Here is a 24,368-nt window from a genome sequence, read left to right on the forward strand (position 1 = left end):
TGCAATGACTGGTACAGGCAGTGCAATGGAAAGCCTCAAAATGAGCACATGACCCTAAAATCAAATATAATCTGAGCCCTGAGATAATTTTGCAGCTTTGGAATCATACCCAGGCAGTTTATTGGTTTGCTTTCCTTCAAAAGATAATGTGAAATTGAAGGGCTGATTTTGGACATTTTTTGTGCCTGAAACTGCTGTCTGTATGGATGCTGAAAAAGCAACTTGCATCTTTTCGTTGGTGCATAATGTTGCCCGTGCTAAAGCATTAAAATGTGTGACAACCTTACAGCAAATTCATTAAGAAAGAATTTGTTGTGGATGACTAGGAAATGCATGACCAGCACATACTGTATTATCAAACTGTTACCTCACCAGTGTTGTCACTAGGGTTTCAGAAAAGCATAATGGGTGTGTGAGATTTTCATACTATGTCCACTTGGATAATGAAAAACACCCAGCAGTTCAACTAAAGATTCTGTCTTTCCAAACATGAGTTGTATCTGGAGAGAGCACTTCGAATTGTATAACACTAAGGTGACATTGGTAGTGGAAGTGATTTCAGGTGATAAATTAAGAGTATCACATAATAAGCAACAATAAAGCATATTGCTTAAGTATGATTATTCCTGTGGGGTATTCATGCTAAATAAGCCTGGTGTCAAGGCTGCTTGCAAAGCCTTATTAGATTTGAGTGATTAAGGAACAAAGTAAAAAAAAAAAAAAAATCTCATGGTTTATAATAGTTTTAAAAATAAACTTTGGGGTTGCTAGGAGAAGTGGATGAATATACAGGGTAACTACAAATTAGTAGGAGATAATTTGATCTTGGCAGAACAGCTCTAACTGCTGGAGGTCTGACCCATGTGATTCTTTAGGTTTACACATTCCATTTGTTTAATGTACTTACTGGAAACTTCCTGGTCATGTTTGCTGACTTGTATTGTGTGGGGGTGAGAGAGAGGTTATAGGGAAGTTCACATCAGCCCCAGAATAAGGCTGCACACTTTGTTTTGTGTTTTGTTTCAACTATTGTATGCATTGTTTTAATAGAAAATAGGAAATGTACAGGCACAAATGACCACCCTGCTGTAATTGCCTACTTTTTATTCTATCTTTTGCCTGTATAGCTGTCAATATGGCAGACGATGAGAGTAAAGAGAAGAAATCGCTCAGTTCAGCAAAGCTCTTGCTGGAGGGTAAAACAACTGGGGAAAAATCCACTATCTTGCATCAACACATTGGTCGTAGAGAGATGAGAGACATGGTGATTGAAACTATAACCTCCAGCAAAGGTACAGTAAGTAATAGAATACTGTGTGTGAATACAGAGGAGTCATGCTAAACAAATTGCTAGTATTTGGAACAAAATGTAACCTTTTGTTAAGTGTATTCGCCCAATAGGAATTCAAACTGTTTTATGATTGCCTATTATTATAAATAACTACCATAGCGGCAGTGTTAGAGTACCCGTGCATGGTTCCACAGCAGTTTGGGAATGCAAGTTTGATTTCTACCCTCAGCTGTTTTGCTGACCAGAGGCCAGATACCTTCCATAAAAGGGAAGAGACAGTTGCGTCAAGGCTGTTATTGTTTCCCTCCTGCAGTGGTGGAAGAATTGGAGAGATCTGGGAGCAAATTGGTTCCAGGTGTTCCTCTGGAGAAATTTAAAAAAAGGATATAATGCTGCAGAAATGGATTATTTGTAAATAGTTTGTGTTTTAAACATTTAACAGGAAGCTGCAGCTAAAATTCAGTGTACCTACCACCTTCAGTGGCTCAGCGGGTATATCTAATGTGTAGCTGAGTCCTGCAGACCAGGAAGCTCTCGAGTTTAATCCCTGCTCTGTGCTGAGTTAGCTGATCTCAGCTACAAAGACAGTAGAGGTGCTTCAATTGGCCTTGGTGGCCCTGCATTAGGAAAGGGAAGCTCAGCTATGAGTCAATGCCTTTGGGAGCGGAGGGAGACATTTAAAATAAAATTCTGTGCCACTACATATTGATTTTATTCTGCAGAATATCAACATACTACTCCCAAAGCTCTGAAGAAAATCCAGAACTTCCTCAGAGCCCGTATCAATCCAGTTGTGATTTCTGAATTACAATTCAGTAACTAACTATTGTGTTCATTTTTAAATGCATGCAGTTTAAGGCATTTGTTTTCCCGTGCCAATTTTCTCCCTCCCCTCTCCCAAAAGAGATTGTCTTGCATTAATATATCACCTCATCTTGTCTCTCAAACTTCTTAAAATGTTTACAGTGAATTATATCAATTTTTGGAATTTCTGACCATGCCATCATGGGAGGACCTTGGTGTAATGTTAAAAATGCTACCGTTGAGCTAAACTTTGATTTCAGAGGGTTAAATTCACAGGACAGCAGCGCGGGGAGAGGCACAGTTTGATCCAGATGGGCTGTCTGAATCAAAGTGCTGTGGACAATGAAAGGTAGTTTTCCATTCTAGTGATCGTTCACAGTTATTGCTGAAATAATTGATTAAAAAGATGGGAATGGAAGGAAAATCCCCCAAAACTGCTGATGCAACAGAAAATCTGTTTGCATTGAAAGCTGAAAGAATCACCCAGAGCTTAAATAATTCATAAGGTTAGCTGACCTTGACATGGCTGCTGACTTGCTCCTCATTGCTCATTAAGCATCTGAGAGTCATATTCGGCAAATCATTGAGATTGTTCCATTAATTGCTAATGTGCTTTTTTGAGTCGTAGACTTTTCTGTGACAGCCCTGATGTGAAATGCATGTCTTTACAGACAAAGATACTGTGGACTGTTCACTGAAATCTGAGCAAAAGACAACATGTGACACCGACCCTGTGGAGAAAGCAAGTACTGCTGATCCAAATGACAATGGTAAAGTGTCCAAGGATCAGAGTGGGAGCGCACCAGACTCGCCATCTAAGCAGCTGCCTGACCAAATTTCTTTCTTTAGTGGGAATTCATCAGTTGAAGTAGTACATGGAATCATGCATCTCTACAAAACTGAGTGAGAAAGTTTTTTTTACACATGTTGCACTTTAGTGTTTGAAGAATCATTCAATCTTTAAAATTTGCTTTAGGATTTGTAGAATGTAAATCTATCTCCGCTTTCCTCCCGCCGCCCCCCACCACCACCACATGCGCATATGGGTGCGTGTGTGGAAAAAACAAAACACACGTAACCCACCCAGCAGAAACACTCAGATTTTTATTGGCCCAGTAATTCCGGTCCCAACGCATGAGTACGGACGGGGTACTCACGCGTGGGCCCGTTGGAAGTGCCGGATTTCAGCATGCACAGCGCATGCGCGGAAAACCGGCATTTCCTCTCTGAACCAAGGGGTTAAGAGGCGGTTCCCTTGCGACGTTGGAGGCAGCGCGTACGCGTTGAACTTCGTTTTTTTTGACAGGTTTGTCTGTGCGTGAAGGCCTCCACTTTTTACGAATGTAAAAAGCAGACGTAAGGACTTCGTTTTATAAGGTAAGTGGTCTAATAATTAAAGTTAGAAATTTTTTTCCACAGGTTTATTATTTTTTAAGAATTTACGGTAAGATGAGTGTATTTTTGGACCCGATTTCTTGAAAAAAATTTTTTGGCAGAAATTTGAATAATTGTTTAAAGTAGTTTTTAAAAGTTATTAATAGTTAATTTAATTATTGGAATTTAAAAAAACTTTTATTTAAAGTTTAAGTAGTGTTTTGGGCGCCCGGACTTTTCATGAGTTTGTCAGGTCTTATGTCTAACTCATGAATGGACTTTTGTAAACTCCCATTGGTTGCCCAGTGCTCACGTGATCCCAGCCGGCTCATCGTACTAAGTACGCTGCTGGATCACGCACGCACAGCGCGCCGGGAGCTGAACCGGGCCACAGACCGGAAATCCACGCAGGCCCAGTCTTCATATGTCAGCGCGATATGTAAGTGTAGGTCGGGGGCTTGCACCCGCGGGAAGCCCCCGACCCGAATTTCTGGGTCAGTATGCTTGGTTGACTTTCCTGCCATAAAACTTGGGGTTCCTTTGAAAATGGGGCGCTTGTCTTTGTAATGTCGTTGCCATACTTAGAAATACTTGGACATATATCACCATTCATCGCTGCTGGGTCAAACTCCTGGAACTTCCTATCTAACAGCATGTGGGAGTGTCTTCACCACACGGACTGCAGCGATTCAAGACAAGGCTCAACCACCACCTTCTCGAGGGCAACTGGGGATAGGCAATAAATGCCAGCCTTGCCAATGACATCCAAGAATGAATTAAAAGTCAATTTTAACTGATTTTATTTTGCAAAGTATCTATAGGGATAATGTGATTTGGTATTGCAATTGGAGAAAGTTTGCTCAATTCATAACTACAGCTTTATTGTGGATGTAGTTCCCCTTCAACTTCATGTATTGTTAAAAAGTCCCTTACTTTTACTGTCCCCTGCTCAGCCCCTTCTTGATCCACGCCGCCCGGTTGTTATGAAAGTCCAGTATTTGTACCACTCATTTCCTTCAGCAGTATATCTTATTGATGAATTGATAGTGTTATGTTCATCATCAAAGCATTGTGAGACGGTCCCATTATTTGCTAATGTGCTTTTGAGTAGTAGACTTTTCTGTGGCCACTCAGATAATGTCATTTTTCTTCTCAATTGTGTCTCCTCTGGGAGGTGCTGACTAAGTTCCACTGTATCTTCAGAACTTGACCCAAATGGCCATTCTTTGAGTGAGCTATATGGTGGTTTTGACAATATAAGGCATCACAGCCAAGTCCAATTTTGTTCTCGATTGATGTCCACACATTCTCGCTTCCAGCAAGCATCGCTGGATAGCGATCAGAAATAGGAACTTTATTTTACCCTCTCTTGCTGAGGCTTATTGTAACCCCTCCACTGCTGTCCCAGCGGAGATTAGCTAATTCAGCACAAACCAGGAATCAAACATGAGACCGTCTGGTCTTTACAACTTGGTGCTACATTGGGTGTTGACTTTACCCACTAGGCTATCGGGGGAGCTTAATGTATTTTATTTAAACTTGTAACAGTGCTATAAACAGAAAAATGCTGAAAATGTGCAGCAGATTGGTCAGCATAGGAAAGAAAGTAGTAGGTCAGCATATCTTTCTCTTTCAGATGCTGGCTGGCCTGTGCATTCCAGCATTTTTACACCAAAATTGATTTATTGGGTTATTTATTCCAAGAACTTGCTGAATTAAGAAATGTCCATTGGTGCTGCAAACTATCTTAATTTTGGTTCCATTTTGCTATTCATGTACAATATATTCATTTTGCTAATGTATTAATTAAGTGGGCATAATTGGAAAGCTGAAAGTGTCATTAGCTGAAGATGTAAAAGTGGTACGATATGTAAAGGCTGTTCATGTACAGACAAGCTTCAGATTCTCTTGAACCTCTGCAAGAATTGTCACTAGGTATATTTTAGCTTTGTGTTCTGTTGGAAAAATTGCACTTATGCCAATATTACATTGAAACAGGCCATTCGGCCCAGCTGGTCTGTGCCGGTGTTTATGCTCCACACGAGCCTCCTCCCACCCTACTTCATCGAACCCTATCAGCATAGCCTTGTAATGTGCTGTAATAGAGTCATAGATAGAGTCATACAGCACAGAAAGAGGCCCTTCGGCCCATCGTGTCTGCGCCGCCCATCCATCCCTGTCCAGTCTAATCCCATTTTCCAGCATTTGGTCCATAGCCTTGTATGCAATGGCATTTCAAGTGCTCATCCAAATGCTTCTTGAATGTTGTGAGGGTTCCTGCCTCTACCACCCTTTCAGGCATTGAATTCCACATTCCAACCACCCTCTGGGTGAAGAAGTTCCTCCTCAAATCCCCTCTAAATCTCCTGCCCCTTACCCTGAATCTATGCCCCCTTGTTATTGACCCCCCCACTAAGGGGAAAAGTTCCTCTTTATCTACCCTATCTATGCCCCTCATCATTTTGTACACCTCAATCAGGTCCCCCCTCAGCCTTCTCTGCTCCAAGGAAAACAACCCCAGCCTGTCCAGCCTCTCTTCATAGCTGAGGCGCTCCATCCCAGGTAACATCCTGGTGAATCTTCTCTGCACCCTCTCCAAAGCAATCACATCCTTCCTATAGTGAGGCGACCAGAACTGCACACAGTACTCCAGCTGTGGCCTCACCAGCGTTTTGTACAGCTCCATCATAACCTCCCTGCTCTTATATTCTATGCCTCGGCTAATGAAGGCAAGTATCCCATATGCCTTTTTAACCACCTTATCTACCTGCTCCGCTGCCTTCAGGGATCTATGTACATGTACACTAAGGTCCCTCTGACCCTCTGTACTTCCTAGGGTCCTACCACTCATTGTGTATTCCCTTGCCTTATTTGTCTGTCCAAAATGCATCACCTCGCACTTTTCAGGGTTAAATTCCATTTGCCACTTTTCCGCCCATCTGACCAACCCGTTTATATCGTCCTGTAGCCTGAGGCTTTCCTCCTCGCAATTTACCACCCCACCAGTTTTCGTGTCATCTGCGAACTTACTGATCATACCTTTTACATTCTCATCCAAATCATTTATGTAGATCACAAACAACAAGGGACCCAGCACCGATCCCTGAGGTACCCCACTGGACACAGGCTTCCAGTCACAAAAGCAACCTTCGACCATCACCCTCTGCCTCCTGCCACTCAGCCAGTTTAGGATCCAACGCGCCAAGGCACCCTGGATCCCATGGGCTCTTACCTTCTTGACCAGTCTCCTATGTGGGACTTTGTCAAAAGCTTTACTGAAGTCCATGTAAACCACATCCACAGCATTTCCCTCATCCACCCCCGTAGTCACCCCCTCGAAAAATTCAATCAGATTTGTCAGACATGATTTACCCTTGACAAAGCCATGCTGACTATCCCCGATTAATCCTTGCCTCTCCAAGTGGAGATTAATTTTGTCCCTCAGAATTTTTTCCAATAATTTCCCCACCACAGATGTTAGACTCACTGGCCTGTAATTCCCTGGTTTATCCCTGCTACCCTTCTTGAATAATGGTACTACATTAGCTGTTCTCCAGTCCTCTGGTACATCCCCTGTGGCCAGAGAGGTTCTGAAAATTTGTGTCAGAGCCCCTGCAATCTCCTCCTTTGCCTCCCACAGCAGCCTGGGATACATCGCGTCCGGGCCTGGGGATTTATCCACTTTTTGGCCTGCTAAAACCGCTAGCACCTCCTCCCTCTCGATGCTAATATGTTCAAGTATGTCACAGTCCCCTTGCCCGATTTCTATGTCTGCATCGTCTTTCTCCATAGTGAACACAGATGCAAAAAATTCATTTAAAACCCCGCCTACATCCTCTGGCTCTACACACAGATTGCCACTTTGGTCCCTAATGGGCCCTACCCTTTCCCTGGTTATCCTCTTGCCCTTAATATACTTATAAAACATCTTAGGATTTTCCTTTATTTTGCTCGCCAGTGTTATTTCATGGCCCCTCCTCGCCCTCCTAATTTTTTTAAGTATGCCCCTGCACTTTTTATACTCCTCTAGGGCTTCTTCCGTCTTTAGTCTTTTGTAACTGCCAAAAGCCCCCCTTTTATTTCTAATGCATTTTTGTATATCCATGTTGTGTGTTACTCCCAATTCATCACCTTAAATTGCTCCCACGCCTGCCAACCTCACCGACCGATTTGGAACCACCAATACTTCAGAATAATGTTGTGTAATGATCTCTCCAATTTGAAAGGATAGTATCTATAGGTATACTCGAGTATTTTTTGCAGTTCAAGTGGATATAAGTGTGAAAATGTTGCATGCCCATTATTACACTTTATTGAAGTTCTAGTAACTATACTGCTTCTGCTGGCATGTTCCATACTGCCATTTTGCTGCAGTACCAACTGCTGCTCTTGATACTACATTGATAAAATATTGCTTTGTAATTGAAGCTAACTTGGAAGTTGTCTGTGTGCTTGTTCTTTGACTAATTTTTAGTATAATCGATAGTTGCTGGGCTGCTGGCTTGGATTGTTTCCTATTCTATGTTTGAGTTTGTTGAGGCAAATAGTCATTCAGAGCTGTTCACACGTGCTGGGATGGAATGTGTTGACCTCAATAACATCACTGGAGTAATACCATGCAGTGTAGATGGGATGATATGTCGCTGCTAATGCACCCAATTTAGACCATTTCCCATCAGTAGGTCTCTATTTCAGGAAATGGCTAAATAGAGGAGTGAGTAATGCTTTTTAATTGGCAACATTTAAGCTAGATGCATGCAATTCCTATTTACTGTTTAGACTTTCTGTGACATTTATCCTACTTTTGGGTACAAGTGAATGGGTCTTCAGTTACCAATTGTGTTATGGTTACTAAACTACTGTTTGCCAAAGATCAGTTAATGTATTGTGGTTGTAAAGGGACCTGGGGGTGGGGTTGAAAATGGCAGCTTGAACTGAAGGGACAGTGAAGGGATGGAAGGAGGAGGATGAGGGCCACCATGGGGGAGGGGGAAAGAGGACCACCATGAACTGCCAGGGAGGGTGGGAGGGAAAAATGCCAGCATGAATTGAGGGTGAAAGGGGTGAAGATTGCAAGCACGAACTGGAGGAAATGGGAGAAGAGTGACCGGGTGAACTGAAGAATGAGGAGGGCAATGAAGATTGACTCTAGGAACCTGAGTGAGCAGGGAGAAACGTGTGTCCCATGTCACTGACAGCTGTATAAACAATTTAATAATCAGGTTTAGTAACTGGGTACTCGTACATTATCATGCAGGTTCTCTACAAGAAATATGAGGTAATTCCCCATAACTTCAGCTATAGAAGTGATGAAATGTTGGGTACACCTGCAACTTAAGTTAGGACGAGCCCTATGCACTACTGCGCTCTCAGTGTAACTATGCCACAGGTCTATATGTTTTTGAGTTGATAGCTTTTTTGAAATGTTGGTCAGGTTTTGCTTCTATTCTGGATTGGCGTATTTTCTGCCAGTCCCAGTTGTCTTTTGTACCTGATGGTGCTACTTCGAAACCTCACTGAGCAACTGGTCTCATGATAAATCAAAGTCTTGCCTGCAGCACGGAGTCCAATCCTGCAATGAAGCAGCACTATCAGATAGGAGCCGCAGCCAGGAGTACATCAAGGAGGTACAATGTCTGTTAGCTTTGGGGAGGGAGGTTGATTGAGGGAGATGGTCTCTATGAACTGAGGCAGTAGATTAGAGGTGTGTCTCTGTGAAGGGGGAGGGAAATAACTCTGAAGTGGAAAGAGTGAATGTTGAGACAGCCTTTGAGGAAGTGATGGTCTGTTGATTGTAGATTAATCCAAATGTCAATTGTTCCTATAGGTTTTTTAGCTAAGAATTTATGAATTGTGAAGTTAAGTGTTTGAAGTGAACCGAATGCACAATTTTAATTAAAATTCAATATTTCCCAAGGGAAGAAAGATGCCTCTGGAGCCCCCTACAAATGTGTGCTCCAGCGGATGTGGGAGGGGGAGCGGCATCTGAAAGTAGTTTGTACAATTTAAAATGTGTTGCCTGCATCCTCCATCAGCAGCTAGGTGATAAAGGGAGGAGCCAGTAAACTGAAGCTCATCTGTAGGTGCCAGTCTCAGGGTGCCAATCTGTTGATGAATTGTATCGTATTTCATGAAGAGCTTGTGATCCTGAGAGTGACTGCTACCTGCAGCTGATATGGAATGAACCCCAGGAGCAAGCATTGTAAATCTGGAGGCATCAATTTGCATTATTGGTGAAGTGAGTTCCAATTTTCATGAGCTAAAGGATGAGAATGAAATGCACTGCTTTTTATAAGTCTGCAAATCATTGAATTATAGTAGGGGTGTTACTGCACGGTATATTTTCTCTCTAATTGGTTCCACTGTATTTGAAGGAGAGGTCAACTATCATTTGATTTTTGTCCAACTTTGAAATGCTGCTATAAGCAGAAATTGTATATCAGTTTTTTTTAACAAGTTAACATTTTTCCCAGACTCGCTAATGCAACTGTATCTGATTGCAACCACATCCTGTGGACTTGCACTTGATTTGAATGCTTCACTGTTCCCAGTGCAGGAAGTGCTTACCAGAGAAAATGAATCTGCCTGCATTCTAAATAATCCCTTTTGTCTGATCGGGATCAGAGAGTTTGTCTTGTTGAAGGCAGGAGTGACTAATTATTGATTTTTTTTCATTTGCATCGCCTAATGTTGGAGCTCTGGTGTAGTTTTATACACCTCTTCCCCACTCCCCATCATTCCTCATGTCCTTCATTGGGAACTTGGAGTGAGTCTAGTTCATGCATGTTTCTGTCGAGACCATCAGTACTGCTTGTTGATCAACTTGCCAGGTGGCTCGCCTGAATTGTGTGGGAAGAGACCCGTGCCAAAATGACTGAGACTGGTGAAACTTCTCCTCTATAGGGAAGGAGCAAGTGCAGCCTTCGATCTACTCTCGTTTGAACACTGGTCTCCCAATTGAGTGTCCAGCACTGCGGTGTTATGTCTACCACAAATATTGCCTAGAACCTAAAGTTCTATTTCCTGAAACTAAGTGACAGGTACCCAAAGGAAAACAGTGTTGTTTATTACAGAAAATACAGTATACAGCAAGAAATGTTATTATGCTAGTAAGTCAACAAAGACAAAAAAAATTAAATTGGAATACAGAATTCTCAAGAGTCTCCTCCCAGTACGCAGTCTGCCCTGTCCTAGGTGCACATAAGAAATAGGAGCAGGAGTAGGCTATTTGGCCCTTCGAGCCTGCTCAAAAAGATCATGGCTGATCTTCTACCTCCTCTCCACTTTCCTGCACTATCCCCATATCCCTTGATTCCCTTATTGTTCAAAAATCTATTGATCTGTCTTGAATATACTCAACGACTGAGCCTCCACAGCCCTCTGGGGTAGAAAATTCCAAAGATTCACCACCCTCTGAGTGAAGAAATTTCTCCTCATCGCAGTCCTAAATGACCGACCCCTTATTCTGAGACTGTGACCCCTGGTTCTAGACTCCCCAGCCATGGGAAACATCCTCCCTGCATCTACCCTGTCAAGCCCTGTAAGAATTTTGTATGTTTCAATGAGATCACATCTCATTCTTCTAAACTCTAGAGAATATAGGCCTATTCTACTTAATCTCTCCTCATAGGACAATCTCCCCTTCCGAGAAACCAGTCTGGTGAACCTTCGTTGCACTCCCTCTATGGCAAGTATTATCCTTCCTTGGGTAAGGAGACCAAAACTGTACACGATACTCCAGGTATAGTCTCACCCGGGCCCTTTACTCTCATACTCAAATCCTCTTGTAATAAAGGCCAACATACCATTTGCTTTCCTAATTGCTTGCTGTACCTGTATGTTAACTTTCAGTGATTCGTGTACAAGGACACCCAGGTCCCTCTGAACACCAACATTTCCCAATCTCCATTTAAAAAATACTCTGCTTTTCTACTTTTCCTACCAAAGTGGATAACTTCACATTTCTCCACGTTATATTCCATTTGCCATGTTCATGCACACTCACTTAGCCTATCTATATCCCCTTGAAGCCTCCTTGCATCCTCCTCACAACTTACATTCCCACTCCACTTTGTATCATCAGCAAACTTGGATATTTTACATTTGGTCCCCTCATCCAAACCATTGATGTAGATTGTGAATAGCTGAGACTCAAGCACTGATCCTTGCAGTACCCCACTAGTTACAGCCTTCTAACCCGAAAAAGACCTGTTTATTCCTACTTTCTGTTTTCTGTCCATTAATCAATCCTCAATCCATACTAGTATATTACCCGCAACCCCATGAGCCCTAATTTTGTTTAATAACACTTGTGTGGCACCTTATCGAATGCCTTCTGAAAATCCAAATGCACCACATCCACTGGTTTCCCCCTGATCTATTCTGCTAGTTACAACCTCAAAAAACTCTTAACAGATTCATCAAACACGATTTCCCTTTCATAAATCCGTGTTGACTCTGCCCAATCCTATTATGATTTTCTAAGTGCCCTGTTACCACGTCCTTAATAATAGATTCTAGCATTTTCCCTACTACTGATGTCAGGCTAACTGGTCTGTAGTTCCCCGTTTTCTCTCTCCCTCCTTTCTTAAATAGTGGGATTACATTTGCTACCTTCCAATCCGCGGGAACCATTCTAGAATCTATGGAATTTTGGAAAATGACAACCAATGCATCCACTATAACCACCTCTTTCAAAACCCTAGGATGTAAGCCATCAGATTTATCGGCTTTCAGTCCCATTAATTTCTCCAGTACTAAGTTTTTACTAATACTAATTTCTTTCAGTTCCTCATTCTCGCTAGACCCTTGGTTTCTGGGGAGTCTTTTGCGTCTTCTTCTGTGAAGACAGACACAAAGTACAGGGAACTCTTTTTTTTTTTATCCGGGACCGGCGTGGTGCCGGTTTATCAAAAAGTCCAGATTACAGAGAGTTATAGTTAAAAGGTACGAGAGCTCCGTACACAGCAACAAATCCAGGCTTCCCTGTTGCTTAGCAACAGCTGCAAGAACCCCGGCCACAGAGCAAGAGTCCCTGTTGCTTAGCAACAAGTGCAGAAACCCCCGATTACACAGCCAAGAATCAAGACACGGCCACTAATATGAAGAAAAACTTAACTGAACCTACTCCTGAATTTTGCCGGTTAACCAAGATTTTCGGTTGTTTGGGTGCCTGTATATCGAGAGTTTCCTGTAGTTGTTTAATTTCTCTGCCGTTTCCTTATTCCCCATTATAATTTCTCCTGTCTCAGCCTGTAAGGGACCCACATTTACTTTTGCTAATCTTTTCCTTATTACATACCTATAGAAGCTTTTACAGTCTGATTTTATGGCTCTCGCTAGTTTACTTTCATATTCTATTTTCCCTTTCTTTATCAATTTCTTGGTCCTCCTTTGCCGAATTCTAAAATCCTCCCAATCCTCAGGCTTACTATTTTTGGCAACATTATAAGCCTCTTCCTTTGATCTAATACTAAAATTTGCTTTCTTTTTACTACTTTTGCTCCATTTCTCCTTTCATTCTCTTGCTTGTTCCCTTCTAAAGTAACAGAAAATGCTGTAAGCACTAAACAACATCTCGAAAGGGAACTGATAAGGGGGTCAAAGATCTGATGGTCTCCTGGCTCCTCGGGATCGCTTTGTGAACCCCCTGGAGAATGCAAACTCCATTGTGAAAATCTACGCTATAACTTGTAGTGATCATATACTGTAGGCTTGTAGAACAGTTTCATTCTTGCCGCTCACAATGGCTAGGCGGCCCCTCGCTGAAGCATAAAACTGACTCTTTCAATTTTTGTACGTAGTGGGGGAGACACAAATTAGGGAAACCAAGCAAGAAACACAAAATGGTAAGAAACACAAAATGGTAAAAAACGCAACAGTAGAGATTAAAAAGAAAAACTGGAAATCTGAAATAAAACAGAAATGCTCGTAATACACAACATCCATCGGCATCTGTAAAGCGATAAAGATGGCCTAATATTTTGAATGGACATGTCCAAATAAGTGATGAGCATATGACCCCCCCCATATCATTTCCCTTTAGAAATGTTGTTTAGTGTTTATAGCATTTTCTGTTACTTTAGAAGGAAACGAGAATGAAAGGAGGAATGGAGCAAAAATAGTAAAAAGAAAGCAAAACTAGTACTTCACTTGCTGGCTGGTAACATCTATCAGGTGGAAATGGTCACTAAGACAACCCCCGGGTTTTTAGCTTTCAAAAATAATGAGAGTTTTCTGGGCATACTGTTGTTTTGGTTGCTTTTTATATTATTTTCATTCAGGATTCTGCATGTTTTTCATCTATATATAGAATCCCAATATGTTATGTGGTAGCAATTCTATGGAAATGTATGAATTTACATTTTTCATACCAGTGAAATGTAATCGAGTGGCAACTCGTGCACTTGTTTTAACAGTAGTCACATTGTTCACTACTTTTGTATTAACATAAAAGGTCAGATAATCTTTTAATCGTTTACTGCTGAATGTCCTACTATGACACCACATGAAAGCTGTCCTAACTCCTACACGCTTGTGAGTTTTGAATCTCTCTTGCCTCATTGTATGAATTCATCATTGACTTTAGCATCTGTGTTCTTGCTCTTTCATGGAAATGGCCTATTTACATGGAGCAGTTTCAAGAGTTATTAAGTAGGGGGAGAGAATGGGTGTTTGATTTTCTCCTTACTACCAACTGGGCTGAATGGGGCCAGGCTAACGAAAAATACAAGTTACTGTGCAGGTGCATGTGATACTTGCAGTAATTATTTTCAGCTTTTTATTGTCCGGAAAGATGAATAATTATATTGCTGCTGATATCCTCCAAAATCTATTGACGTGTTTAATCAATGTTTTATTTTTATAAATCTACCCATGTTATGTAGCAGAAACTGTCCTTTCGATTAAAAAGGTAATGAGCAGCAATTCATGCACGTACAACTTATTTGTTGCTTAGCAAAATAGTGCTTAGCTACCAGGAAGCCAATGAATATTAAGCGGTGTAGTTTCCTCTAAGAATAAAGAAAAACCCTTTCATTCAACTGTCACAAACCCAAAACAGTTTTGTGCAATAAATTTTATTTAGTTTTGCACACACGGGGGGTGGGGGGGTGGAGGGTGGAGGGGGGGGGGGGAAATATACCTCCGAACCGTTTTTAATTTGAGCTTTTAAAGGAAACTAGAACATTAGTAATGTTTTCACTTAAGGTGAATGTACCTCTGGAGACTATCCAAGAGCTTGCCTCATATCATCCAGGTAATGGATATGTTGCAGCGTGTTTCCACCAAAGGCATTAATTCTTTCACTAATGCCAGATCCTGAAATACTGGCACCCTGTTTCTGTAACTGTTGGTACTAAATGCTGATCTGTTGTTGGTACTCATGAATATTTCATCATTATCGTCCTGCAATTTCTAGGAGAGTTGAGAAGTATAGTCTTTTTTTTCTTCCATAGCAAGATGACGTCCTTAAAAGAAGATGTGAGGCGCAGTGCCATGTTGTGCATCCTTACCGTCCCAGCCACCATGACCAGCCATGATCTTATGAGGTTTGTTGCTCCATTTGATGATTCGATTGAGCACATGAAAATAATAAGAGATTCCACCCCAAACCAATATATGGTTCTCGTCAAATTTTGTTCTCAGGTAAGAAATTAGTTTTTTTCCCGTTCTGGTCAGAATTGTGCATTTGGGGTTGTAGAAGTGTTAAATATACTGCTTTGACCAGTGCAATCTTTTTACTCCCCTTTCCCCATTTTTAGGCAGAAGCAGACAGCTTTTATACTGCTTGTAATGGTCGGCAATTTAATTCTATTGAGGATGATGTTTGTCAGCTGGTATACGTGGAAAGGGCAGAGGTCATCAAATCTGAGGATGTAGGTATTCTGCCATATTTATTAACATGACAGCATTGTAATGCAGTCAAATACTGTGGCTAAATAGCAGCAGTGGATGCCTAGCCAGAAGAATATAAGTTTATTCTGTCATTTGGTCTGCGTGAATTATAATGTTCAATGGATAGGTTTTGTCGGTTGTCAGCACCCTGTCTCACTATAAGGGAGGGGAATGAAAGAAGGAATGGAAAATAATCGAGATCAACCCCCTCCCCATTGAAGTGAGCTGATGGAGCAACCCTGGCAACTGCGAAAATGTCTGTGACTTTGACTATCCTCTTCCTCCCTATCCTGACTGAAGAAGGAAGCTAGACACTTAAAATAATAGAGTTAAAGGAAGAGGAATATTTGTACTGGAAGAAATAGAATTGTCTTAGCTGCAGTGGAGCCTACTTGACAGCAACTCTTTAGCAAAATTCCAGTTACGAGCTGTTACGGGCTCTGTTTGAAAAACATTCTGTTTCTCCCATTGTGATTGCAAGAATCTGACTTTCTGTTTTCCCTAGAAATGTTGTTTTTATATTTTCTCTCTTTTTAGGGAGCCAGTCTTCCTGTAATGGGTGTAACTGAGCTACCACCGTGCATTGTGTGCCTGGAAAGAATGGACGAATCTGTAAATGGGGTTCTAACAATACTCTGTAATCACAGCTTTCATAGTCATTGCTTGCAACACTGGGAGGACACAACGTAAGTCACACAGAATTTAAACTGAGGAAATACAGGATAGTTATCAAGAGTAAGAACGTCTCCATGTAGCAGCTCCCACTGTCTGCATAGTTGCTGTGTGATGTATTTGATGTACAGTGGGGTGGGGGTGGGAAAAGATGTTTAAAGGTTTGATTGTTGAAAATGTATTCAGATTTTACTCTGCACACTGCAAAAATCCTACACAACAACACAAAATCTTTCAGTGAAATATCTTGGTAGTAACAGCATTTAAAATCTGATAGCTAATGTTTCATCTGTGGAAGGAAAAGCTCTGTCAGATACATGAAGCAAGATCTTCCATTTCAGCTTTAAGTGCTGACATATAATTCAATTCAGATATGGGTGCTTTCAATCAAAAATATGCATATGTAGTCAAAGTATTTCAGCGGGTGAGAAACTGAATTGTGCGATGCATGGAACAAGTTATAAAAGAATGGAGGGAAAAACTAGTAATAGCACATTATATTGGTACAGAATGAAACTGTTAATAGAAGAGTCATGATTTTTTTTATTTGTAGAAAAATGCTAGACAAACCCCAGTTTAATTTATCTTGCCACCGCAAAGTGCACGACGCTGCTTACTCTGAGCACCTTTATAGCTTACCGAATCCTGGTGCTTTGGTCGGCAAATCTGTGTTGGTGGATTTAGTACAATAGTTGGCTCTCATTAGGGTAACACTGCAGCTATAAAAAATGTTAGCTGCAAAAAAAAATGTGCAGAGAGCACACCAGGTTAAATGAGATGGCTCCAAATTGGACGAATTTGGCAAACTTGGGGGGAAAAATTCAGTTGGTTGCACCTCCCGTTAGTGCCTTAAGAGGGCGCTAACAGGACGCAAACCAACTAACGCCCGGGCGTGGCACTGCCCACGCCTCCCGCAAAATTCAGCGGGAGGTTAGTGGTGGCACTAACTGGTAGTGCCCTGCGCCGCTGGCGATGACGTCATTGGCGTGCGCATCGCCCCGGCCACGATCTTCATGAGCGCCCCCTGACTTGCCGCCGGACGCTATGTCCAACGGGGTTGGGGGCGTACCTGTGGCCGGTGAGGCGCAATTTAAAGGTGAGGTGCGGGGCAGCCATTTTTGTTGCTGGCCACCTGCCTGCGCTGCTGTCCCAGACCACCTGAACCGCCCCCCCCCCCCCCCCCCCCCCCCAGGGGAGTGCTGGCTGCGCTCCAAGAGCCCGGCACTTCTCTTGAGTGCCGGGCTCTTTTGCCTGCACTCCTGATCCCCGGGGGCCCAGCTGGGCCCCAGGTCGCGCTGCACAAGGCCCCTCCCCTTTAAGAAGGGGAGGAAGGCCTGCAATACCGCGGTGCAATGTGCCGCAGCGTGTGGCGCTGCGGCACATAACGCCGCAATATTGACTCACAGCGCCCCAAGAGGGATGCAGGGCGCTCCCAGTAGCGCCCTGCTTCCCCCTTGGGGCGCAACCACTCTCAAGTTCCAGCGCGGGAGCGCTAATTTTTCTGGGGTGCTAAAAGTAGCACCCCGGCGAAGTGGGGCGCTACTCAACTTTTAGCCCTTGGTGTTTTAGCTCACTGTACCACGCAGTCCTCTATTGTGCCTTTGAAGTTGTTTGTTCAAGATAAACAAATTTTACCTCATGACTTGGTATCTTGATTTGAAGCTCTTCCAAGCATTCGTTTTTACTATTAAGACTTGGTTATTTGCCATTATGTAAATATTTTAGAACTCAGAGATGTATTCATTTGCACCTGCATTTGGCATTTAGTGTGCATGAAAGTTGCAACATTCCTGCAACTTGCATGTAAATAAAGATAGTGAGCAGTTTGCTTACCTAATGATAAATGTCACATGCTGGGTTAATTAATAACCTAAGAATCACTTTATTTGTCTTAGGTGCCCAGTTTGCCGATACTGTCAGACCCCGGAGCCAGTAGAAGAAAACAAATGTTTTGAGTGTGGAGTCCAGGAGGTAAGTAAGTAAGAACAATAAAGAACGCTTGTAATGGGATTAAAACACTTCAGGTACTAATTCTTTGTATTTTTTTTAAAAAAAAGGAATGCTTGCCATGGTGAGTGTTGTCTGGATTATAGAGTGGAATGTATTTCCACTTTTGGCACCAGTGTCTCATCAAGCCTTTGTGGGTCACTTGTAGCAGGTGCAGAGAAAACTCTGTTCTGCCTCAGCAATGTGCCTTAGCCACATCCTGAGCAAAGCACCCCCTACTGCGTAAGTGTAACATTTTCCATTCCTCACACCTGTTACTCTGTGGCCTTCTGAGTGTGATTGGTCATTTGAGCTGAACTATGGCCAGCTATGTCTGGTGGACACATGCCAGAAGGCACTGGGTTGAGACTGCCCAAACTCCTTTCGCATGAACAAACTTTCACCCCGAGGGCTATTTTATTTTGTCTTCTGTGCTAGTTTGTTTGGAGTAGATTCAAGCCCACACCTCAGATCAGAGGACTGTATGCCTCACCCTATCCTTTTCATGTACCAATTCTGTATTTCTTGTGCATGTAAACCATTTTGTAGTGTTTTCTAACTTTCATTTGATTGTTTCAGTCTTTATTATTGACCCTTTTAACAAAACTGTTAACATGTCACACATAGCATTCAGAGTGGGGATAACCCACAAAACCTCACTTTGCTCCTGACTATTGAAGTATTCTCATTGGAAAAGGGGAGAAGCAGATGTGCTACTGTACAATAATTTCCCCTTACCATTAAAAATAATGCTTTCTAGTTCAGAGTTATTCTGTCCTCTTATGTACATGGAATAACAAGATTATTTTGTTTTTAAGACCACACGTGTTACATAAAGCAGGTTTAAGAAGTAATCCATTTAGAATGTACCTGTTAGAGAAGCTGTGTCAAGAGCTCTGAATTTCGTGTTAAGATATCCATGCTTGTAAAGCTGCATTTGTTCTTTGAAGGGACCACATTCCATTTCTTTTCAGTAGGCTACCATCTGGGTCGTTTTCAGTCGCTGTGCTGGTTAACTTTCTTTGAGACAAAAGATTTGTGGAGTCTGCTGTCGCATTGTTATTTGCCCTTGCTTATTGGCTGAATCTGTTCTGTTTCAGTACTTCAGTGGTACACAGCAGAGATGTTTATTGCAGTATTTGCCATTTTATTCAACTGTAGCATAGTTTGCTATAGAAATACGAATGGTACTGTCAGACTGCTTTGGCCTACGTTACCTCACGTGCTGTCGCATTCTCTACCGTCTGCCCCAGTTGTGGCAGTTTTGCTGTGTCTTTCCCAACCCTAAGGGGTAAACACAAGATATTCTGTGCGGAAGTTTCCATTTACAAATGGAAAACCATCATCATTATCCATGCCTGGCCGTGCACTTCAGAATAAAAAGCGTGGAGCTCAGTTTTACTAAGATCAACCTCAGATGGCCACCTGGCCATTCGTGCTCTTGGCAAATCCAAGATCTTTGTGCACAGACCCGTCATCAATAGCAATGGTTGAGGGGCAGTTGGTTTCTGGTTGAGTATGTTACATTCAGTGGCTTTGGGTGTAGTGGCCTGTTTAAAGCCATCTTCTAAGTTAGTGTGGTTGTCATAGAGAATGGTGCCAATGTGAGAAAGTTATGCAGGATGGGGGCTCGGAGTCTGCCTACTTCAATAACACGCTACCCTGCATGAATGCACAGCCCTGCTATATATCACACGCTCAAATTAGAAAAGTATTACTAACCAAGATCATAAAATCTGGGGGGGAGGTTCCTGAGGTTGTTTTAAAGGCGAGCTTTAGGGGGTGAAAGTGTACCTGGGTGGGACACAAGACCGGCGTAATTGCTTTTGCAGCCCGTTTACGACACATTCAAGTCTATTGAAGTGAACGGAGCAGAATATTGGGCGGGGCGTGTAACGGGCAACCGGTGCGATACTGCCTGTTTTGCGTCCCCGCCCAGGTCAAATTTCACCCCCAATGTCACTCAGACTGTGCGGAACACCTAACGTCCATAATCATTCCTTATGGTCACGTACAATGTTTAGAACTGTAGGGGCCTTGGCTCCCAACGTTTACACTTTACTACAGCTTTCCGAGGGCCTCACTAGTGCAAATGCACCTTGATGCAGGAAGGCTGTTCCCGATGGCGAGGAGTCCAGAACCAGGAGTCACAGTCTAAAGATAAGGGGTAAGCCATTTAGGACAGATATGAGGAGGAATTTCTTCACCCAGAGAGTGGTGAACCTGTGGAATTCTCTACCACAGAAGACAGTTGAGGCCAATTCATTAAATATATTCAAGAAGGAGCTAGATATATTTCTTAAGGCTAAAGGGATCAAGGGATATGGGGAGAAAGCAGGGACAGGGTACTGAATTTGGATGATCAGCCATGATCGCATTGAATGACGGAGCAGGCTCGAGGGGCCGAATGGCCTACTCCTGCTCCTATCTTCTATGCTTCTATATTTGCTGTTCTGGAAACTGATCCGAGAGAGGGAGGAAGGGAGGGAAACTTACTTTAATTTTTTTGCTTCTGTTTGTGAGCAGTGGTATAGAAGATCAACCAGTAAACCTGGATGATAACTTGTATTCTTCAATACATAATAATGGAACATCCCACCACTGACTGGATAAAAGATTCTTTCACTCATCCGAGACATTAAATCTGTGTTGCTGCTAACATTGCAGAAAATGTGTGGAAAGAATTCGAGGTTATTCATGTTCAGTGTAATTTTTTTTAAATTTCAATTTCTTGTTTCCCCCTCCCCCCCCTCACCCACAGAACCTGTGGATTTGTTTGATATGTGGACACATAGGATGTGGTCGATACGTCAGTCGTCACGCATATAAACACTTTGAAGAAACGCAACACACGTATGCCATGCAGCTCACCAATCACAGAGTCTGGGACTATGCAGGAGGTAACTATGCTAATAACGTTCTCTTTCACAAGCAAACAGCCTTTGAATTGCTGAGTCATATCATTGATCTTATTGACCTAGCTATATATTTTTAAAATAAAAATAACTTCAGTACTTTTACGATTAATGAGTTATATTCTTATGATGCAGATGCAATGATTAATGCTTGGTACCCTAGTATTAAGAGTACTACATGCTTCTGGCTGTGGATTCAAATCAGGCAGCTGTGGATATCTGAAACTAATAGTCATTATGTGTTAAATTACTATGGCCCTGAATTTGCAGTCGGAGGCTTCCCGCGGGGAAATGCCTCCGATCCGCAAATATCTATGCCAGCATACCTGGGGCCTCGGGATCCATGGAGACTCGCGGTCCTGGGCTTCTCCGGGTACCCGCGCGTATCTCTGGCGCAGGCGGTTCGCGAGCGCCCCTGGGATCACGTGGGCCGGACCAACAAATGACAGAAGGGAATCCCCATTCATACTTATGGTGATTCCGTATGTACAGAAGCCCTATAAGCATGAATGGGAATACCCCAAAAAAATACACGTAGATGTCGAATAATTTTTTTTTTAAAACCATCACATTTAAAATTAATTAAAATTGCATTTAATTAGATGTTTAAAACAATTAATTTTTTGAAAAATAAATTGACTTTTTAAAGGGGCAAAAAATAACAAGTTTTTAAATGTATAAATTATTGATAACATTTTAATTTTCTGTTTTTTAAAACTCTTAAACTGGTAAAAGCCGGCCTTACGCCTGCTTTTACCAGGCATAAGAATTTCACGGGCATTAGCTGGGCAGAAGTTGGGCAAGTAGCCCAACTCTCCGCCTGCGGGGGCCCTTTTCCTGGGGATCTGGCAAGAGAATTCTTGACATCGCAAGTTCTGGGTTTTCGCGCATGCGCAACGCATGCCTAAACCCGGACCTTGTGCGGCCATTGCAGGCATGTGCGCACATCGTACGCACCCATAGGGGCTGCAAATTACGGCCTATTAACTCCCAACCAAGCAATTAGCTACCAGGTATCTCACGCTCTGATCAGGGCAGCAGTGGTGTTAAAAACTCTGAATTAGCTTCCTATTTTATGGAGAGAATGATGGAGTTAGCTTTTGGTACTTGGTATAAGACTGGAACCTGTTGCTTGCAGTTTGACATTTGCTAATGGCCCAGAAATTTGGGTCGGGGGCTTCCCGCGGGTGCAAGCCCCCGACCTGCACTTGCCTTGCGCGCCGGCCGTTGAGCTGTGGGCCCGCGTGGGATTCCGATCCGGGGCCTGGTCCAGCTGCCGGCGCGCAGTGCTTGCGTATCCCAGGTGCGCAGTTAGTTCGATGCGTCCCCTGGGATCACGTGGGCCATGGGGAGCCAATCAGAGCAGGGAATGCTTCATTCATAAGTCTGACAGGAAGTGCTGTCAAGACTTATAAATACTACGGCCCCAAAATAGCACTAAAACTTCAAATAAATTTTTTAAAAATCACATTTTTTAAATAAACTATAAATTACATGAAATAACTTTTAAACAATAATTTAAATTTTTGAAAAAAATAATTTTATTTTCTAACGGGGCTAAATAAACTTACCTTGCTTTAAAGTATTTAAAAATAATAAACCTGTGGGGAAAAATGTTTTAATTTTAATTAATTCACCACTTACCTTGTAAAAAGCAGGAAGTGCCGGTTTCCCGTGCATGCAGGAAACCGGCACTTCCATCGGGCCTACGGGTGAGTACCCCATGCGTACTCACCCGTGGAGACCCGAATTTCTGGGCCAATATTTATTTTGTTGTGTGAGGCCATTGGCTCAAAAATTTGAAATTGATCAAATTCTAGATGTTTTAAGAATCATTCGGCCATAATAATTAAAATACAAAATTAAAGTAGACTGATTCTTTTGAAATATTATTAAGGAGATATTCACAATGATACTTCTCCCAATTATGCTGAGTTACTAAGATTCCCAATTCTCAAAGGGAGTACTAAGCAGCATCCAGAAGCAGGAATCTCAAGGAAGTGCTCAAATGGAGCCAGTGATGTCATCCCTGATACCATGGTTCTGCTTTGGCAGTACTTTGAGATTCCTGTGGAGAGGCTGCATCAGGGCTCCCTTTGAGAATCACAAGTGTTGACAGACCTCACGCATCTGACTAGTCTGTATCTAGACCAATTTAAGTGTGGGAGGGACAATACTACTTTGCCTCTCAATTTGCTGGCTAAATTAGCTGAAGGAAAACTGATTTTTTTAAAAAAGCTTAAGTATTTCCAAAGCATTTCTTAACGTAGAAAAATTATTTTTTTCTTTTTTGCGGGGTGGGGTGGGCATCAGACTAAATACAATCATAGCATGGTTACAGCACACAAGGAGGCCATTCAGCCTGTCGAGTCAGTGCCGGCTCTCTGCAAGAGCACTTCAGCTAGTCCCACTCCCCCGTAGCCCTGCAAATTTTTTTCCTTGAGAATTGGACACAATACTCCAGTTGCGGTTGGACCAGTGTTTTATAAAGGTTCATCATAACTTCCTTGCTTTTGTACTCTATTTATGAAGCCCAGGATTCCGTATGCTTTTTTAACTGCTTTCTCAACCTGCCCTGCCACCATCAACGATTTTTGCACTTACACCCACCAAGTCTCTCTGTTCATGCACCCCCTTTAGAATTGTACCCTTTAGTTTATATTGCCTCTCCTCGTTCTTCCTACCAAAATGTCCGCCCATTCCACCAGCCTGTCTATCTCCTCTTGAAGTCTATCACTATCCTCCTCACTGTTCGCTGTACTTCCAAGTTTTGTGTCATCTGCAATGCAATACTATTTTTTTTTTTAATCCAGGAAACTTTCCGTTTTTATATTTTAAATGGTAAGTTGCTTTTAGATTAGGATGTTGGTAGATATGATTAATTTTTGGGCGTACAACAAAACTAGTTGTGAATGAATGCAAATGTAAAATATCAAAAGGCTAACAATTGCCGATGCTTTTTATATTTGCTGGACAGCAACTCAATGTCTTTCGCCAGAGTCTTCAAACTCTTCATTATTTTGAAGTTGTGTTTTGGTTTCTCTAGATAACTATGTTCATCGCTTGGTGGCCAGTAAAACAGATGGAAAGATTGTCCAGTATGAGTGTGAGGGTGACACTTGTCAGGATGAAAAAATTGATGCCCTTCAGTTAGAGGTCAGTGGACTTTTCAAGTACTTGCTCATAACCTTTTTTTTTCCTGTTCTTTTCTCAACACAACCTTCCACCCCTAACACTCGTGTCCATCACTGCTGTCCGCTATTGCGCTGTTTTCTCCAACTGTGCTAGTGGAGTGTCCTGGCTGCAGAATTCCACAGGCATTGTTTGGTCCTGTGGAAAGTGTACCTGTAAGAGATTGTTCATATTCAGCTCCTGCTGCTGTTGCCTTCCCCTGCAGGAAAGTGGAATGTGACATGGTGAAATTATTTTGG

The 24,368-nt window shown here is 42.3% G+C and overlaps 1 protein-coding gene across 6 annotated transcripts in view; it reads left to right on the top strand.

Moving 5' to 3' along the window:
• brap (BRCA1 associated protein) overlaps positions 1-24,368 on the top strand; it is a 69,647-nt gene that overhangs the window by 6,410 nt on the left and 38,869 nt on the right. For all 6 annotated transcript variants that reach the window (XR_015072311.1, XR_015072312.1, XR_015072310.1 and 3 more), the window contains exons 2-9: positions 1,128-1,292; positions 2,767-2,998; positions 14,926-15,115; positions 15,232-15,345; positions 15,902-16,050; positions 17,932-18,007; positions 20,784-20,922; positions 23,984-24,093. Coding sequence is in view for 3 of the 6 variants with exons in the window: in XM_085961551.1 (XP_085817677.1) it covers positions 1,128-1,292; positions 2,767-2,998; positions 14,926-15,115; positions 15,232-15,345; positions 15,902-16,050; positions 17,932-18,007; positions 20,784-20,922; positions 23,984-24,093 (1,175 nt within the window). In the remaining 3 variants the exon portion in view is untranslated. The remainder of the gene's footprint in view (positions 1-1,127; positions 1,293-2,766; positions 2,999-14,925; positions 15,116-15,231; positions 15,346-15,901; positions 16,051-17,931; positions 18,008-20,783; positions 20,923-23,983; positions 24,094-24,368) is intronic.

The sequence above is a fragment of the Somniosus microcephalus genome, chromosome 19 (assembly GCF_052327205.1).
Source record: "Somniosus microcephalus isolate GS21.2 chromosome 19, FLI_Smic_1.0, whole genome shotgun sequence".
In the NCBI taxonomy this organism is placed as follows: domain Eukaryota; kingdom Metazoa; phylum Chordata; class Chondrichthyes; order Squaliformes; family Somniosidae; genus Somniosus; species Somniosus microcephalus.